A 17708-nucleotide genomic window follows, 5' to 3' on the forward strand; every position below is an offset into this window, starting at 1 on the left:
GCTACTCTTCATTGCGGTGTGCGGGCTTCTTATTGCAGTGGCTTCTCTTGTTTCAGAGCATGGGCTCTAGGCACGTGGGCTTCGGTAGTTGTAGCTCGCGGGCTCTAGAGCTCAGGCTCAGTAGTTGTGGCGCACGGGCTTATTTGCTCTGTGGATGTGGGATCTTCCCGGACCAGGGCTCGAACCCATGTCCCCTGCATTGGCAGGCGGATTCTTAACCACTGCGCCACCAGGGAAGTCCCAACCTTGGCATTTTCTCTTGCCATTTTAAAATTCACTGAATGGCTCCGACCTTGCCGTTGCTGCAGTTTCATGTCCTGCTGTGCTTCGTTACCCCCTAAGGATCCCCTTAGCCCACATTCCTCCAGTCATGGCTTTAATGGCTGCATGATTCTGACATAAGGAGGTGCAGCCACAGACTCCAGTCCCATAGATGGACTTAAGTGCTAATCGTCGTCACAGCGTTCACAATGGCAGCTAACACTTGTCGAGGGCCAGGCCTTGATCTCACTGAATTTCCCCATCACCATGAGAAGTGAGAGTTACTACAAGTCCACAGTGTCTTAGCCAAAACTTTTGAGGCCCAATGCGTTTGGGAAGTGACTATGAGGCAAGCCATAGGAACCATCCTGTACCTTAGATAAGATTCCTAGTGGGGCTGGAGAGTAATCAAACACACGGACATTTCTTCAGTGAAATGCAAGTTCATACCATAAATAAAACCTTCCATCAGTTCCAGGCAGCTCTGCCACCAAATGGGTCTGTGAAAGACTTGGTTTGCAGAGCTTTTGGATTTAGGGATTGTGGACGGGAGATGTGGACCTGCACACTTCCCACTTTCCAGAGGGGAAATCTACGCTTAGAGAGGGAAAGCCACATGCCCAAATTCACGAAGAAGTTTGAATTAGGGCTGGGGCGAACCCGGGGCTGACTGAATGTGGAACTGGCAACATTTCACCTCTCCCCAGTGCCACCTCCTCTGCAGGCTGTCACCAGCAGTTCCCAAAACCAATGTCCCCGGCTAGCCCTGTGATGCCCCAGAAATGTCAGTGCTGCCTCCAGGGAATGAGATGATGCACGTAAAGAATTTCTCAGGATGCCTTACACAAAGAAAGCATCGACAAATATGAACTATTATTTGCACTCAGATGCAGTGCGACTGTTTCCTTCTTTGACTTAAATAATCATGGTGTTCACTGATAGCACTAATAATTGTTAAATGGCGAAATATAACACTCATACAGAAAAGTACATAAAATATACATGTACAGTTTAACAAATAATTATAAAGTCTATAACCAGCACCCAGGTCAACAAGGAGAACATTACCAGCCCCCAGATGCTCCTCTGGTTAGTAGCCCTTTCCATCCCCGCGGAGGGAACCAGCGTCCCGACTTTTATAATGCTCGTCTCCCTGCTTGGTTTTTTTAATATGGTGTTAGTACCTTTTAATATGTGTGTACATCCATGAGTAGTATTGATTAGTTTAGCTTGTTTGTAAACTTTCTAAGAGTAGAACCACTAGTGTGAGTATATAATTTATCATCTAAACCAGGGAATTTTGGAAGTGATAGGGGTCACTATTAACAATGACCCTAATTACCCTGGGACACTAGGTGTAGACAGGACTGCCCCAGGCCACCCAGCTGTCTGGTTGTCCTGGGACTCGCACTCTGGGTGACTTGTTGTGTCTGGCAACTTCACCCAAAATTATGCTTTTGAGGTCCATTTGTGTTGTTGTGTTTACTTGTCGTTAACACTTTTTTATTGCTACTTAGTATCCCATTCTGTGACTGCCTTAATTTGTTTATACACCTTACAGCGGATGGGCACCTGGGTCATTTCCAGGCTGAAGCTGTTAGGGGCAATGCTGTCGTGAATATCCTAGTATGTGTTTCCTGGCTCTGGGGTCGAATTGCTGGGTCATGGAGAAGGCACATTTCTAACTTAAGTAAAAAATGCCTTGGGGGGCTTCCTTGGTGGCGCAGTGGTTGACAGTCCACCTGCCAATGCAGGGGACACGGGTTTGTGCCCCATTCCGGGAGGATCCCACATGCTGCGGAGCGGCTAGGCCCGTGAGCCATGGCCGCTGAGCCTGCGCGTCCGGAGCCTGTGCTCTGCAACGGGAGAGGCCACAACAGCGAGAGGCCCGTGTACCGCAAAAAAAAAAAAAAAAAAATGCCTTGGGACTTCCCTGGTGGCGCAGTGGTTAAGAATCCGCCTGCCAATGCAGGGGACACGGGTTCGAGCCCTGGTCCAGGAAGATCCCACATGCCGTGGAGCAACTAAGCCCATGCGCCACAACGACTGAGCCTGTGCTCTAGAGCCCACAAGCCACAACTCCTGAGCCCACGTGCTGCAACTACTGAAGCCCGTGCGCCTAGAGCCCGTGCTCCGCAACAAACAAAAGCCACCACAATGAGAAGCCAGTGCACCGCAACAAAGAGTAGCCCCCGCTCACCGCAACTAGAGAAATCCCGCATGCAGCAACAAATACCCAATGCAGCCAAAAATAAATAAATTAAAAATGTCCAACTAGGGAATTCCCTGGCGGTCCAGTGATTAAGACTCCGCACTTCCACTGCAGGCGCGGCGGGTTCAATCCCTGATGGGGAACTAAGATCCCACATGCCCTGTGGTGCGGCCACATAATAAATAAATAAATAAATAAAATTAAAAATACCCAACTAGTTTCCAAAGTGGTTCCACCAATTTTTACTCTCGTCAGGTGTGTATGGGAGTTCTCACTAGTGGCATTTTAAGTAAATTATGGTGACATTGCACTAGTTGGCTGGTTGGTTGATTGATTTTAATACGCATGATGTTCATGACATTTAAACTAGAATATATCAAAATCAGAAGTAACTTTGCCTCCCATTTCACCCATGCTGTGGCCCAGAAAGCAGCTGAATAACTGAGAGGGTGATGACAGTGAAAATGACAGAGAAATAGGGAAATTCAGTATGGTCTATTACTGTCTGCTATGAAAGATGGTGTTTAGCTCACTGTGTATTCGCTCCACTAATTTTTAATAATTGTACTTTTTAAAAGATCATTTCTTATTTACCTTTGTAACTTTAAATTTTATGCTTCACTTGTATTTCTTATTCTGGCAACTTTTGATTCCCATGATACTGAGTGAGTGAGAGAAGCGTCTTGGCTTCCCCTCCTCCCACCTTTTCCTTTCCCATCTTTTGTCAGTTGTACACTTGCTTTCACACTGTCAAGGTTGATTACTTCTACAGTCTGTTCTGTTACACTATTTAAGTCTTACATGCTTTAACTGTAAAGTTTGCTGGGTTGGGGTTTTTTTTTTTTTTCTTGGACAGCTTTATTGAAGTGCAATTTACTTACCATAAAATTCAGCCCTTTTAAGTGTACAATTCAGTGATTTAGTGAATTTACAGAGTTTTGCAGCCATCGCCACAGTTTTAGAGCATTTCTATCACCTCCAAAATATCCCTTGTGCCTATCTGTGATCACTTCCTGTTCCCATGTCCAGTCCCAGGCAACTACTAATCTTTCTGTATGTCTTTTCCGGACATTTCATATGAATCCATCATACGATATGTGATCTTTTGTGTCTGGTGATTTCACTTAGCATACTGTTTGGGGGTTCATTCTCATATTGTAGCATGTACCAGTACTTCATTCCTTTATTGTTGAACAGTATTCCACTGTATGACTATACCACATTTTGTTTATCCATTCACCAGTCGATGGACATTTGGATTGTTTCCGAAGATATAATGTTGCTATGCACTTTTGCAGTCAAGTCTTTGCGTGGACGTGTGTTTTCATTTCTCTTGGGTAGATAGCCTAATAGTAGAATTGCTGGGTTTCATGGTAAGTTTATGTTTAACTTTTTCTTTTTTTTAATGTTCAACTTTTAGATAAACTGTTTTCCAAAGAGGCTGTACCATTTTACATTCCCACCAGCAGTGTGTGAGGGTTCCAGTTTCTCCCTGTCCTTTGCCAATCTTTTGGACAATAGCCATTCTAGTGGGCATGAAGTGGCATCACATTGTGATTTCAAATTGCATTTCCTTAATGACTAATGATGTTGAGCATCTTTTCACGTGCTTATTAGTCATTTGTATATCTTCTTCAGTGAAATGTGTATTCAAATCTTTCATCAATTTTTTTTTTTTTTGCGGTACGCGGGCCTCTCACTGCGGTGGCCTCTCCCGTTGCGGATCACAGGCTCTGGACGCGCAGGCTCAGCTGCCGCGGCTCACGGGCCCAGCCGCTCTGCGGCATGTGGGATCTTCCCAGACCGGGGCACGAACCCGCGTCCCCTGCATCGGCAGGTGGACTCTCAACCACCGCGCCACCAGGGAAGCCCCTTTCATCAATTTTTAAATTGGATTGTCTTATTATTGAATTTTAAGTGTTCTTTATATATTCTAGATACAAGTCCTTTATCAAATATATGGTATGCAAATATTTTCTGTTAATCTATAACTTGTCTTTTCATTTGCTTAATGATGTCTTTTGAAGTACAAAAGTTTAAAATTTTGATGGTGTTTAATTAATCCATTTTTTCTTTTATGAATCATACTTTTGGTATTGTATCTAAGAAATCTTTGCCTAACCCAAGATCATGAGATTTTTCTCCTGTTTTCTTCTAAAAATGTTATAGTTTTAACTCTTACATTTAGGTCTCTGATTCATTTTGAGTTGATGTTTGTGTATGGTGTGAGGTAAAGGCCTAAATTCATCCTTTTGCATGTAGATTTCCTAGCACAATCCAAAAGATTGTCTTTTTTTGAAAAGACAATCTTTATGTTAAGAGACCAGATCTTAAATGTTCTCACCAAAAAAGGAAATAATTATGTGAAGTGATAAAGGCATTGCTAATAAATAATCATATTGCAATATATAAATGTATCAAATCAACAGGCTGGAGAGTTCCCTGGCTGTCTAGTGGTTAGGACTCCTTGCTTCCACTGCCAGGGTCCAGGTTCGATCCCTGGTCAGGGAACTAAGATCCCACAAGCCACGTGCTGCGGCCAAAAAAAAAAAACAAACCAAAAAACAGGCTGTACATCTTAAATTTACACAATATTAATTATATCTCAATAAAACAAAAACAATATTTTCCCCATGAAAACCAATAAACAGAGCTAGTATAAGGAGAATGCCCCTAGCCTCCAGGTCAAATGGATTCCTTTTTCTTGTACGTTATCAAATGGATATGACATGGATATGGTTTAGTGTATATCATATTTGTGCCATGACTTTCTTAAACAATTTTTTGTTTTTCCTGCAGTTCTTTTAAATAGCTTTACTTTTTCTCTTTTGAGAGAAGGATTTTCCTGTTTTTAACTCATCCCATCTATTTCTTGGAATTCTTTTTTTCTTCTTGACGACAGTCTTCCTTTTTTTTTTTTAAAAGACATTCTTCCTTTTTTAGTATCCTGTTCTTGTTTTGCTTTGAATTTCTTCTCAAATCTACGCGTACTCAGGACCAGCTACATAATTTGCAGGGCCCAGTACAAAATGAAAATGTGGACCCCTTGTTCAAAAACGATTAAGAATTTCAGGTTGGCAGTAGCAGACCATTAAACAGGCATGGAGCCCTTCTAAGTACAACTCCAAAGGTCACACACCCATGAAGCCTGAAGCCGGCCCTGAGTGTACGAATTAGGGTTTTTCTTTTCCTTTACATTCTTTTGGCCCTCTGAACTGTCTCTGTTACCTCTGGGGTCAGTTCACTTTTGCTCTGCATGTTTATCTTTTTTTTAAATTAATTAATTTATTTATTATTTATTTTTGGCTGCATTGGGTCTTTGTTGCTGTGCGCGGCTTTCTCTAGTTGCGGTGAGCAGGGGCTACTCTTCGTTGCGGCGTATGGACCTCTCATTGCGGTGGCTTCTCTTGTTGTGCAGCATGGGCTGTAGGCGTGCAAGCTTCAGTAGTTGTGGCACACGGGCTCAATAGTTGTGGCTTGCAGGCTCAGTAGTTGTGGCGCACGGGCTTAGTTGCTCCGCGGCATCTTCAGGAACCAGGGCTTCAACCCGTGTCTGCTGCATTGGCAGGCGGATTCTTAACCACTGCGCCACCAGGGAAGCCCTGCATGTTTATCTTACTGGTTCTTTTTCAGGCTGCTGGTTTTCTTTAAGCATCTGGTGATCCCTGCTTGTCCAATCACATTTTCAAACGAACAAAGGGCTGGGTGACTTATTTAAGTAACTGGTATGAAATTTGGGGCTTTCGTAAATATGGTCCTGCTTTCCCACTGGCCTCTTTGTCCAGCTGAAGGTATGACTGAGAACCCTGTGTTTGGAGGCAGCACTTGTCAGTGATAACTTGGGGGAAACCAGGCTGCTGGGAGCTCACTCCCAGATGCCAGAGTGGGGAAGGCTATCCTCAGGAGCACCAGCAGCCTGGGCTCTTCCTGGATGCTTCATGCAATGTTTTCAAAGAACAGTCATCCAGTATTGTTTTGTTTTTCCTGTATGTGAATGTTGGGCAGCTTGAGATCTGTGTGGCAAAGCATGGGGGAGGAAGATGAGGGAACAGGGAACCAACAGGCAGAGATGGACTAACCTCTGTCCTCCCTCTGCCCTCTCGACTCCTGACCTGCACTTCTACCACAGCCTGGGCCCCTCTGGATCCTCAACTCTGAGTCCAGAGCCTCTGGGGGTCCTTGAGGCTCCATTGTCCCCACCTTGAGTTCTGTCCTAGCCCCTACACTTCTTTCTGCTTTCTGTCTTGCAGAAATTTATCAACATTTCTTTCTTGGTGATGGTCTCCCTCCTGTTCACTTTGCTTTTTAATTTCTTTGCTGTACATAGGGAGGATGCCCTTTGAGAGGGAGATCAGACTGCCCAGATTCCCATCGCCACTCCACTTCTGACTGCTGTGTGACCTTTTGTGCCTCATTTCACCTCTCTGGGCCTCAGTTTCCTCATGGTGTGAAGATCAACTGGGATAATACAGAAGCCACAAAAGGCTACCCGCAATCAGTTCCTGGGGCTGCAGATCTGTCTCACCTGGCCCACGCTGTTCTTTATTTTTTTCTTTAAATGCACTGCTAGCATTTAAAAATTGGGTGATTTCACATAAAAACAGGGATTTCCAACCACTTGACAAACTGGAAAATGTAGCCGAACTGGGCCCACCTTCCTACTGGGCAATAAATCAGCCCCAGTGAACACTGGCACAGCCTCCAGGCTGGGCTCTTCTCTCCGGTTTGCTTCCACCCAGTTGGTCTCACTTTGGATACTGCCTGTCTCTTGTAGGCATTTGAACTTGGGATTCCTGGGATTCTGTTTTGAGAGCCTCTAGCACAGAACCAGCTATTATTATTATGAGGCCAGCCGGGGGCTTGAACGCAGCCCTTGCTCTGATCACCAGGCCCTGCTACCCCAGGCTTGCATTCACCCAGAAAGGGTACCGTTTTTTTAAAAATCTACCTAAAAACTCTTCCAGGTCAGTAGAGGCTCTGATTATCAATAGCTCAGTCTGCCTTCTTAAAGGAGAAGACACACCAAATCTCTGTACATGCAAATAATTCCCAAAAGCAACGAATTTTCAATCTTGTTTTATTGATGGTTTTTCTGTAACCATTTGTCACAGGTTAGAAACAACACTGGCACCACAGTTCAGAGTCAAGAGTTAAAATTAATAAGGGAGAGAATTCCCTGGCAGTCCAGGACTGCACACTTCCAATCCTGAGGGCGCGGGTTCGGTCCTTGGTCGGGGAACTAAGATCCTACAAGCCGCAAGGGGCAGCCAAAAAAAAAAAAAAAAAAATTAATAAATGAGGATGTCAGGTAGAGGAAAATCTCCCCAGGGCATCAAAAGGAAGCCGTTCTGTCTAAAACTGAAAAGATTCACAATACGAGGTGCTGACAGCTGCAACTCTCATACATGGTTGATGGGATCACCGATCGCAACTCTCATACATGGTTGATGGGATCACCGATCGGGCGTGTTCTTGTAAAGTGAAATACACACTTACCATGTGATCCAAGAATTCCACTCCTACATAGTTACTCATGAGAAATGAAAACATATGTGCACACAAACACTTGTGTGTGCATGTTCATAGAAGCTCTATTCATAATAGCCTCAAGTTGGAAACAACCCAAATGTCCATCATGCTGGGTGGGTAAACAGGTCGTGGTTTAACCTGTTCAATGGAATACTACTCCGCGATAAAAGGGAGTGAACTACTGATGGATACATGCAACGATGTGGCTGAATCACAGAATGTGATGCTGAAGGAAAGAAGACACAGGGGCACATTCTGTAGTTATCAGTCAGGGTCCAATCAGGAGGCTGGAACCACACAGGAATTTGAAGGGAGAATGTTTAATATACAGAATTATTGATTATAGCAGAGGATTAGAGTTAGAGGGATTCGCTGCTAAGAAATAAGAGAACGCTAAAGAATATAGAAATGGCAACTACAAGGAGCAGCCTCTACCCCTAAGATCTGAGACAGAGAGCTTGAGAAGGATGCCAGTCCCAGGCCGTCCGTGGCAGCCCCAGAATCCCTGCTGTTTTTGGAGAACACTTGGAGATGGCTCACTAAAGGGCAAAAGAATCCCTTTGGTGCTGCACCTGTAGAACTTGCTGGAAATCCACCCTCTGGTACTTGTCAGAAGTCAGTCCTCTAGGATGCCAGGGAAAGCAGTTCCCAAGGAAGTATCTCACCAGCGGCACTCAGCTAGGAAACCAGCTGAGGTGGGTGCCAGGGGAGGGTGCTGGCTGAAAGTTGCTGCTGACTGCCAGACACCGGAGAAGCATGCATGTACGCCTGGGAATGGGGCAGGAGAAGCTGCCTATCCCGGCAGTCTGGAAGTGGGAAGCAAAACCCCTTCCTCTGTATCACAGACTCTAGGTCCATCCACCTTACTGCAAATAACACATATATATGGAATCTAAAAAAAAAAAAAAATGGTACTGATGAACCTAGTGGCAGGGCAGGAATAAGTACGCAGACATAGAAAATGGACTTGAGGACACGGGGTGGGGGGAGGGGGAAGCTGGGACGAAGTGAGAGAGTGGCATGGACATATATACACTACCAAATGTAAAATAGCTAGTGGGAAGCAGCCGCATAGCACAGGGAGATCAGTTTGGTGCTTTGCGACCGTCTAGAGGGGTGGGATAGGGAGGGTGGGAGGGAGGCTCAAGAGGGAGGGGGTACGGAGATATATGTATGCATATTCACTTTGCTGTGCAGCAGAATCTAACACTACTTCCTCCTGCAATGCCTCTCTGGCTCCCTCTACTGGAAATATTTAACATGTCAGCCGGCAAAGGGAAAAGATTTACACGCCCAGATTCCAATTTCTCAACTTGGAGCTGTGAGGAAGTAAATTAATAACTGGCACACCATATGATTCCATTTATATGAAATTCTAGAAGAGAAAACTCGAATTTATAGTGACAGAAAGCAGATTAGTGGCGGGGATGGAGGTGGGGCTTAACTGGGAAGGGGTAAACCTTTTAGAGTGAAAGAAATGTCCCACATCTTGGCTGTGGGCATGGTTGTACAGTTGTACGCAGTTGTTAGAACACAAATTGTACACTTGAAATGTGTGCATCTTATTGGACGTAATTTATACATCCATGAAGGTAATTTTTTTAAAAAGGTACCCATTCTGGGAAACAGGGCTCCCTGTGTGCAAATATAAATGGAACATGTACGTGTACACACACAGCGGAAATGCACCACAAAACCCACCACCAAGATTCCCCAGCTTATGCAGGTGCATATCTCTCCATGGGGTGTTATTGGAAGTAGTTTCTGGCTTTGGCTTGGTGGTTTGCTCATGCATTCTCCCTGAGGAATTCAAGTTCAACATGGGTGCCCTGGGTAGTTGGCAGAGTTTTGAAAGGGTAATGAGGTAGATGTGTGCCCACCCCCTCTCCCATTTCCCTTCTCCCCAAGGGGGATCCACAGAGAGCATCTCACTAGGTTCCTACTTCTTTCAGATTATCAAATCCTCATCCAAAGAGCGAAAGCCTACAGCTCTTTTATGACCATTGAGAGTTATTCCTTGAGTCCCAGGCATGGCTTAGGGATATTTGTCCTTCACTGCTCACATCCATCATTTGAGGTAGAACAATAGTTATCCCCATGTTACAGACGAGAAAACTGAGGCTCAGAGGCCAGCAACATGCCTAAGTGATGGCCTGCCCAAGAAGAGGCAGAACCAGGATTTGAACGTTGATCGTCTGCCTCCATAGTGGGAGCTCCTGACCATCAGCTATCCTGCTGGGAGCAGCAGCCCAGGATCCTGGAAACCTTCAGTTGCTCCCTGCCCTCGGCAGAGGGTCCTAATAGGCTTTACAGACACTGAATCTTGTTTTTTTAAACTTATTTATTTTATTTTTGGCTGCATTGGGTCTTCGTTGCTGCGTGTGGGCTTTCTCTAGTTGCGGCGAGTGGGGGCTACTCCTCGTTGCGGTGCGCGGGCTTCTCATTGCAGTGGCTTCTCTTGTTGCAGAGCATGGCCTCTAGGCATGCGGGCTTCAGCAGTTGTGGCATGCGGGCTCGGTAGTTGTGGCTCATGGGCTCTAGAGCGCAGCCTCAGTAGTTGTGGCATCAGAGTCATGTGGGATCTTCCTGGACCAGGGTTCGAACCTGTGTCCCCTACGCTGACAGGCGGATTCTTAACCACTGTGCCGCCAGGGAAGCCCGGACACTGAATCTTTGGCAGTTGGGTCTTTTCTACCCCCATGATTATATTCTGAAAAAATTCAATGATACAGAAAAGCGAATTCAAGCATACAGAAAAGCTGATTTTTAAAATTTTTTTATTTTTATTTTTTGCCACGCTGCACAGCTTGTGGGATCTTAGTTCCCTGATCTGGAATGGAACCCACGCCCTCGGCAGTGAGAGCTCCGAGTCCTAACACTGGACTGCCAGGAAATTCCCAAAGCTGAAATAATTATACAGTGGATAAACACTGACTCCTAAGAAAGGGAGACAAGGACCATACCCATGTATTTTTTTAGACCGATACTGAAATATTACTATTCACAGTAACTGTTCAGTCTTCCAAATTCATAAAACAAAAGTTAACGACATGATATTTCAAATACCAAAACGTACCAGGGTTTGATCCCTGGTAGGGGAACTAAGATCCCACATGCTGCGCCGCACGGCCAAATAAAAAGAGAGAGAGAAGGACAATTCCATCATCGTGATTTGTACAACAACAAAGAAGATGAAGTGTTTACTTTTATGTGGCAAAAAGCATTAAAAAAAAAAAACAGTGGCTACTCAGGGAAAAGTATGTGCTAGCAGGAGACCACGTGGAGACGGAGAAATGCTGGGGAGCCCCCAGCTGTTTGAGTCCCCACCTCTGGTGCTCGACAGAGTGATGAGCCTTCAGGTGACCCAGCACCAGCCCCTGCCTGAGGACCACTGCATGAGAGCCGCTGAGAACTGATTGGCTGAGCCCAGTCAGTCCCTAGAGCCATAAAAAATAATCATAAATAATGGTTATTATAAGTATATGCCACCAAACCATGGCAATGGTATCACCACTGAGTCACGGAGGTATTTTTGTGCAAAATTTTCCATCACTATAAAAAGGCCCTACTTGATTGGAGGAACCACTGAGGAGAGAGAGAAGCTACCTCTTAATACTCTCATGGGGTCCTTAATTTAAAAATAATCCTATCGTGCTCACTTTGGCAGCACATATACTAAAATTGGAACAATAGAGAGAAGATTAGCCTGGCCCCTGCACCAGGATGACAAGCAAATCTGTGAAGCGTTCCATATTTTAAAATAATAGTAATAATAATAATCCTATCTTTTGTTTGATAACAGTGGGGAGAGCTTTTTGGACATCCCTTGGTTCCTTTCCATGGACTACCATCTCTGTTTTTATTGTTGTTATCGTTTCTAGTAAACCTTTTCTAGAAAGTACACAAACTGTACAGCCTGATGAATTTTTACAAACGAACGCACATGTAACCAGCCCTCAGATCAAGAAACAAGAAGAGGCCTTCCCTGGTGGCGCAGTGGTTGGGAGTCCGCCTGCCGATGCAGGGGACACGGGTTCATGCCGCGGTCCGGGAAGATCCCACATGCCGCAGAGCGGCTGGGCCCGTGAGCCATGGCCGCTGAGCCTGCGCGTCCGGAGCCTGCGCGTCCGGAGCCTGTGCTCCGCAACGGGAGAGGCCGTTAACAGTGACAGGCCCGCATACCGCAAAAAAAAAAAAACAAGAAGAAAAAAAAACCTTTCTAAATGTTTCTAAAGGCAGTTCCTCTGCCCAGATGGAACTTTTTTTTTAACTTATTGAAGTAGAGTTGATTTACAATGTTGTGTTAATTTCTGCTGTACAGCAAAGTGACTCAGTTATACACATATACATTCATTTTCATATTCTTTTCCATTATGGTTCATCACAGGATATTGAATATAGTTCCCTGTGCTATACAGTAGGACCTTGTGGTTAATTCATTCTATAATATTTATAATAGTTTGCATCTGCTAATCCCAAACTCTCAGTCCATCCCTCCCCCACCCCCCTCCCTCTTGGCAACCAACCACAAGTCTGTTCTCTATGTCTGTGAGTCTGTTTGTGTTTCACAGATAAGTTCATTTGTGTCGTATTTTAGTTCCACATATAAATGATATCATATGGTATTTGTCTTTTTCTGATGTGCTTCACTTCGTATGATAAGCTCCAGGTCCGTCCATGTTGCTGCAAATGACATCATTTCGTTCTTTTTTATGGCTGAGTAGTATTCCATGGTATATATGGACCACATCTTCTTTATCCATTCCAGATGGAACTTTTAATGCTGACTGGAATTCTCTTGGCCACCCTTTGTGAGTGGTACCTGTCCCCTGAAATACAGGTCACTGAGCATCGTTTCATTTAGCAAGTGCTGCGTAACAGACCACTCAAGATGCAATGACTTAAAACAATAACCATTCCTTTATTATTCTGGCGGCTCTGGGGATTGACTGGGCTCAGCTAAGCAGCTCTCAGGGGCTCTAGTGCAGGTGCCATCAGGCAGTGGTTGGGACTGGGTCATCTGAGGGCTCACTCACTCCTCTCTGTAGCACCTTGGATGGGGAGACCCAAACAGCTGGGGCTCCCAAGCATGTCTATCTCCCTGTGTATCTCCAATGTGACGACTTCAGGGCAGCCAGACTTACATGGTGACTCAGGTCGTGGTGTGCTGGAGCTGGCTCGCACCGGATCCTGGAAGCACGTTGTGGACAGCTCTTTCCAACGCCAAGGTCCAGGGACGTCGTGTTGGTAGCTTGCTGTCAGCCATGGAAGGTATATTCACACCACAGAAATCAGCAAATGTTACAACCCAGACTCTTTTCTTTTTTTCCCCTACAGAGCCAGTTGTTAAACGTTTTAGGAGCACACCACTGGACTCACGGCTCCCCATGCATGCATCCCCAGAGAGTCAGGCAGAGGCTGTATCCTCTTTCCTGACCCAGCCTCTGAAATCCCTTAGCAATGTCACTTCTGCAATGCTCTGAAAGGCGAAACAATCCCAAAGGCCTGCCCATGTCAAGGGGAGGGCTGTGGACGCCACTCCTTAATGGAGAATGACCAGTTCCTGGAAAAGAGCACATCAGTTTGCATACGTTGTTATAACCATCTGGGGAAGATGTCTGCCATGCATCACAGGTCCCTGGAAACCGAATATCAGTAGCATCCCCCAGTCACTGTGACAACCAATACAATATCCTCCCCACCAAACACACCCACACACACACACTCCCAAACACCCTAGCAGCAGGCAGCGCCGTGCCATTCTGACCCAGCCAGTCGTTGGCATTCAGCCGTGTTGGACACGTTGGCTACAAGGCACCTCGTGGTCCTCAGGAGAGCATCACACACAAGCATTTTGAATACCCAGGGCTCGTATGGTACATCACGTGAAGGTCCTTGCCCCTCAGTGAAGTCTGGCTGCCCTCGTTGTGTGAGGGGACCACCCCCAGCTCCAGGGATCCCCTGTTTGCCAGTGATCGGCACACATCCATACCGGGCAAGCGGGTGGATTCGCTTGTAAATTGCAGCTAATTATTAATGCAGCTAATAACCACCTGGGGCAAAGCACACCCTAGTCTCTAAAGCGTGTCTCCACAACTTCAGTTCTCTGTTGTGGGGGTGAAGGGGAATCGGGCTTTGTGCCACGTCCACGGACCACTGGCTTGATAGAGCCTTAATCCTTAACAAGACCTTAATCAATTTATTTCAAAATAGTAACCGCTGACATGAATGGAGCACTTACTGGCATTAGATAGTATAACAAGCATTAGATCATTGAAGCCTCTTAACCCAGGGCAACCTCCAAGGATTGTTTTGGACATTAAAACACGGTGATGGGATTCAGTGCGATGATCCAGCTTAAATGCTCGGCACGGGTGGTTTAGTCAGGGCTCAGTAAATGTCACCAGATGAAAATATTGTAGCTAAATCGTTGCTCACCAGCTTTTTATGGTGTGTAATAATAATAGCAACTAACATAACTTAGTGTCTAATATTATATCAATACCACTTTTATTTATGAAACACCAGCGATTATTTAAGCGCTTTACAAATAAATATTAATTCGTTTCATCCTCACAATAACCCTATGAAGTGGGTAAGGTTAACATCCTCATTTTCAGAAGAGGAAACTGAGGCATAAAAAGTTGAAGTGATTTGCCCTTGAGGCAAGAGGCTTAGCTGGGACTCAAACCCAGGCTGGCTGGACCCAGGCATGAGCATTTCATCACTAAGCTCTTCTGCCCTGATGGGGAAATGAAATGCGTTTCTCACTAGGTCTTGAGCTATTCACTGAGTTCTTGTTAAATAAAGGTGTTTCACCTTGCTATGCCTCAGTTTGCTCATCTGTGAAGTGGGTTTCTTTAGGGAAGAATAAAGTAAGAAAATGGGAAGGAGGAGGAGGTGATGGTCATGAGGCCCTGAAATTGTAAATAATGTGGCCAGGGACAGTCTCATGGAGAAGTTGACATCTGAGCAAAGATTGAAGGGAATGTGGAGGTGAGCCAAGAAATGCTCTGGTTCCAGGTGGAGGAAACAGCCTGTGCAAAGGCCCTGAGGTGTGGAGGCCGGTGTGGCTGGGGCAGAGTGAGTGAGGGGGAGATGAGGGCAGGGAGGTGATGGGTACAGATCGTGTGGGGCTTGTGGGCTGCATTGAGGACCTTGCCCTGACCCTGAGTGAGGTGGAGCCACAGGAGGGCTCTGAGCAGGGCAGGGACAGGACCTGACTCAGGTGTTCACACCTGACAGCTGGGGAAAGGAGCAGGGAGACAGTAATGGTCCAGGTGAGAGGTGATGGAGAATAGAGGAGGTTCAAAGACTCATCCCTGGGACTTCCCTGGTGGTGCAGTGGTTAAGAATCTGCCTGCCAATTCAGAGGACACGGGTTCGAGCCCTAATCTGGGAAGATCCCACATGCTGCAGAGCAACTAAACCCGCACACCACAACTACTGAGCCCGCGTGCCACAACTACTGAAGCCCACACACCTAGAGCCCGTGCTCCGCAACAACAGAAGCCACCTCAACGAGAAGCCCATGCACCCCAACAAAGAGTAGCCGAGTAGCCCCCGCTTGCCGCAACTAGAGAAAGCCCATGCGCAGCGACGAAGACCCAACGCAGTCAAAAATAAATAAATTTGTTTTTTAAAAAAAGACCGATCCCTGACACTGAAATCAGAGGGAGGAGGAAGGAACAGCTGAGGAGACCGACTAGGAGCCACAGGCAGACGGGAGGGGTCCAGAGAGACATGCTGGCCCAGAGCCAAGTGAGAAGAGCGTCACCTCACTGTGTCAGGTGCTGCTGACAGGTCAAGCAAGGTGAGGATTGAACAGTGACTACTGCCTCAGCACCAAGGGGGGGTCATTGGTGACCTTGACATTTCAGGGTAGAGAAGGAGGGCAAAGTCTGATTAGAGAAGGTTTGAGAGAGAATATCAGTAGAAAATATGGAGGCAGTGAGTGGGACAACTTTTTGGAGAAGATTTACTATAAAGAGGAGCAAAGAAATGGGGTCAGAGCTGGAAGGGGAGGTGGAGTCAAGAGGAGTTTAATTTGTTTTCAAATGAGAGATGACTCTGCGAGCTGACGGGAATGATCCAGTGCAGAGGGGGAAGCTGAAGGTGCAGCAGACAGAGGGGAGAACTGTGAGACGGTGACCTGGGGTGGGCGCAGTCACGGTGGGAAAGCACAGTGGTACATGGGCGGTGGGGGTCTCTGGATGTTCACTTCCCATCGATTTTAGTTTTTCTGCAAAATAAGAAGCAAGGAGGGAATTCCCTGGTGGTCCAGTGGCTAGGACTCCATGCTTCCACTGCAGGGAGCATGGGTTCGATCCCTGGTAGGGGAACTAAGATCCCCCATGCTGCGTGGCGCGGCCAAAAAATATATAAATAAGAAGCAAAGAGAGAGTGAAAAGGTGGAAGGAAGTGTGATGTGTTGGGGATAGGGGAGAAGGTGTGAAATAGTTATCTACAGAGAGGAAGAGCAAGAGGATAAGAGAAATGTAATCTGATTGCCAGGCAGCACTGTGGGTACACTTGAGCATCAAGTGCACAAACTTAAAGTGAGACCAGCCAGTGGAGTTGTGTGTTGTTCTTCAGCTGCTTTAAACTGTGCGGGTACAGGCACAGGTAGGTGGAGGGCTGGATTTAACCGGGGCACGCGTTGGAAGAAGCCAGAGGAGGCAAGGGTGTATGCAAAGAATGTTTTAAATGATTAACCAAGGAATTTAAGCTGGATAAGGAAGACTGAGGACTTGAGGGGGTGTGGGGCAGTGAAAAAGAGGTAGGGACAAAGGATGGGAGATCATAGTGGGTTGGAAGGACTGTGTGTGTGTGGGGAGGGGGTAGGTCTAGGGCACTGGAGGGAGAGAGCTGGAAAGAGAGGAGGTGATGCGTGGGGAGTGAGAAGCCTGAGACTGAGGTTCTGAAGAGGCTGTGGTTACTGAGACAAGGTGTAGGTGCGACCACGGGATGGAGGGGCTAGAAGAACAGCTGGTCAGGGAACAAGAGAGGCCTGGTGGCAGAAGGAAGGATCGTCATCCTGGATACGGAAATCACCAAGAATGTTGATAAGAGCAGCTTGAGTGGCTGTGAGCCTGGAGCTAAAATCATGGAGAAGTGAGGGGTAGTCATCTGGGTCAGCAGATGATGATGACAAGGTGACAAACGATCTACCCTGATGATGAGATTCATAGCTGCGGCATTTGGGGGAGGATGGAGGGAGAACCTCTGGAAACAGCACCAGGGAGCAAGGAGATTTACCCACTTGCAAGGCCCACAGGACGGCTGGGTTCTGGTTAGAGCAAAAATGTGACAAGAATCTTCAGCGAAGGGATTGAAGAAATAGATTTTGCTGAAGGACAGGTCCTGGATGCCAAAGGCCCTAGAGTTGGGACAGGTTGGGGGATGGGATGGGAATGGTTTCCTCCTCGGTGGATTTTTCTCATGGGTCTTCAGTGTGCATATGGTCATATGTAAAGTGCTTAGCCAGACACAAGTGCACCGGCCAGAGACAGAAGTCGTGGTTAGCAGTCCTGGTGGGGTCGTGATCAGGCCAGGGGTTTGTTGCTTGAGGGGGAAAGGTGGGGGGAAACCGGTCCCCGTCCAGAGCCAAGTGGTAGGAAATAGATGCTGCATTTTCTTGGTTATGACAGTCCCCCGGTCGCCCGTGTACCTGGTGAGGTCACGGTCAAGTCGCAGGAGACTTGCG

At 46.4% G+C, this 17708-nt stretch overlaps 2 protein-coding genes and 1 non-coding gene across 9 annotated transcripts in view; all 3 read left to right on the forward strand.

Annotated features, from left to right (window-relative positions):
- The window catches only part of LOC115862564 (F-box only protein 27-like), a 30983-nt gene extending 29958 nt beyond the window's left edge, over nucleotides 1-1025 (forward strand). The window contains 1 exon segment of the mRNA XM_060289503.1: nucleotides 986-1025. Coding sequence (XP_060145486.1) covers nucleotides 986-1025 — 40 coding nt within the window.
- LOC115862462 (F-box only protein 17) overlaps nucleotides 1-17708 on the forward strand; it is a 29046-nt gene that overhangs the window by 2701 nt on the left and 8637 nt on the right. The gene's annotated exons all lie outside the window — the stretch shown is intronic.
- Nucleotides 11654-11760, forward strand: LOC115862701 (U6 spliceosomal RNA). Its single transcript, XR_004043187.1, has one exon. It is a non-coding gene; the product is annotated as a U6 spliceosomal RNA (small nuclear RNA).

The sequence above is a fragment of the Globicephala melas genome, chromosome 19 (assembly GCF_963455315.2).
Source record: "Globicephala melas chromosome 19, mGloMel1.2, whole genome shotgun sequence".
NCBI classification, from domain to species: domain Eukaryota; kingdom Metazoa; phylum Chordata; class Mammalia; order Artiodactyla; family Delphinidae; genus Globicephala; species Globicephala melas.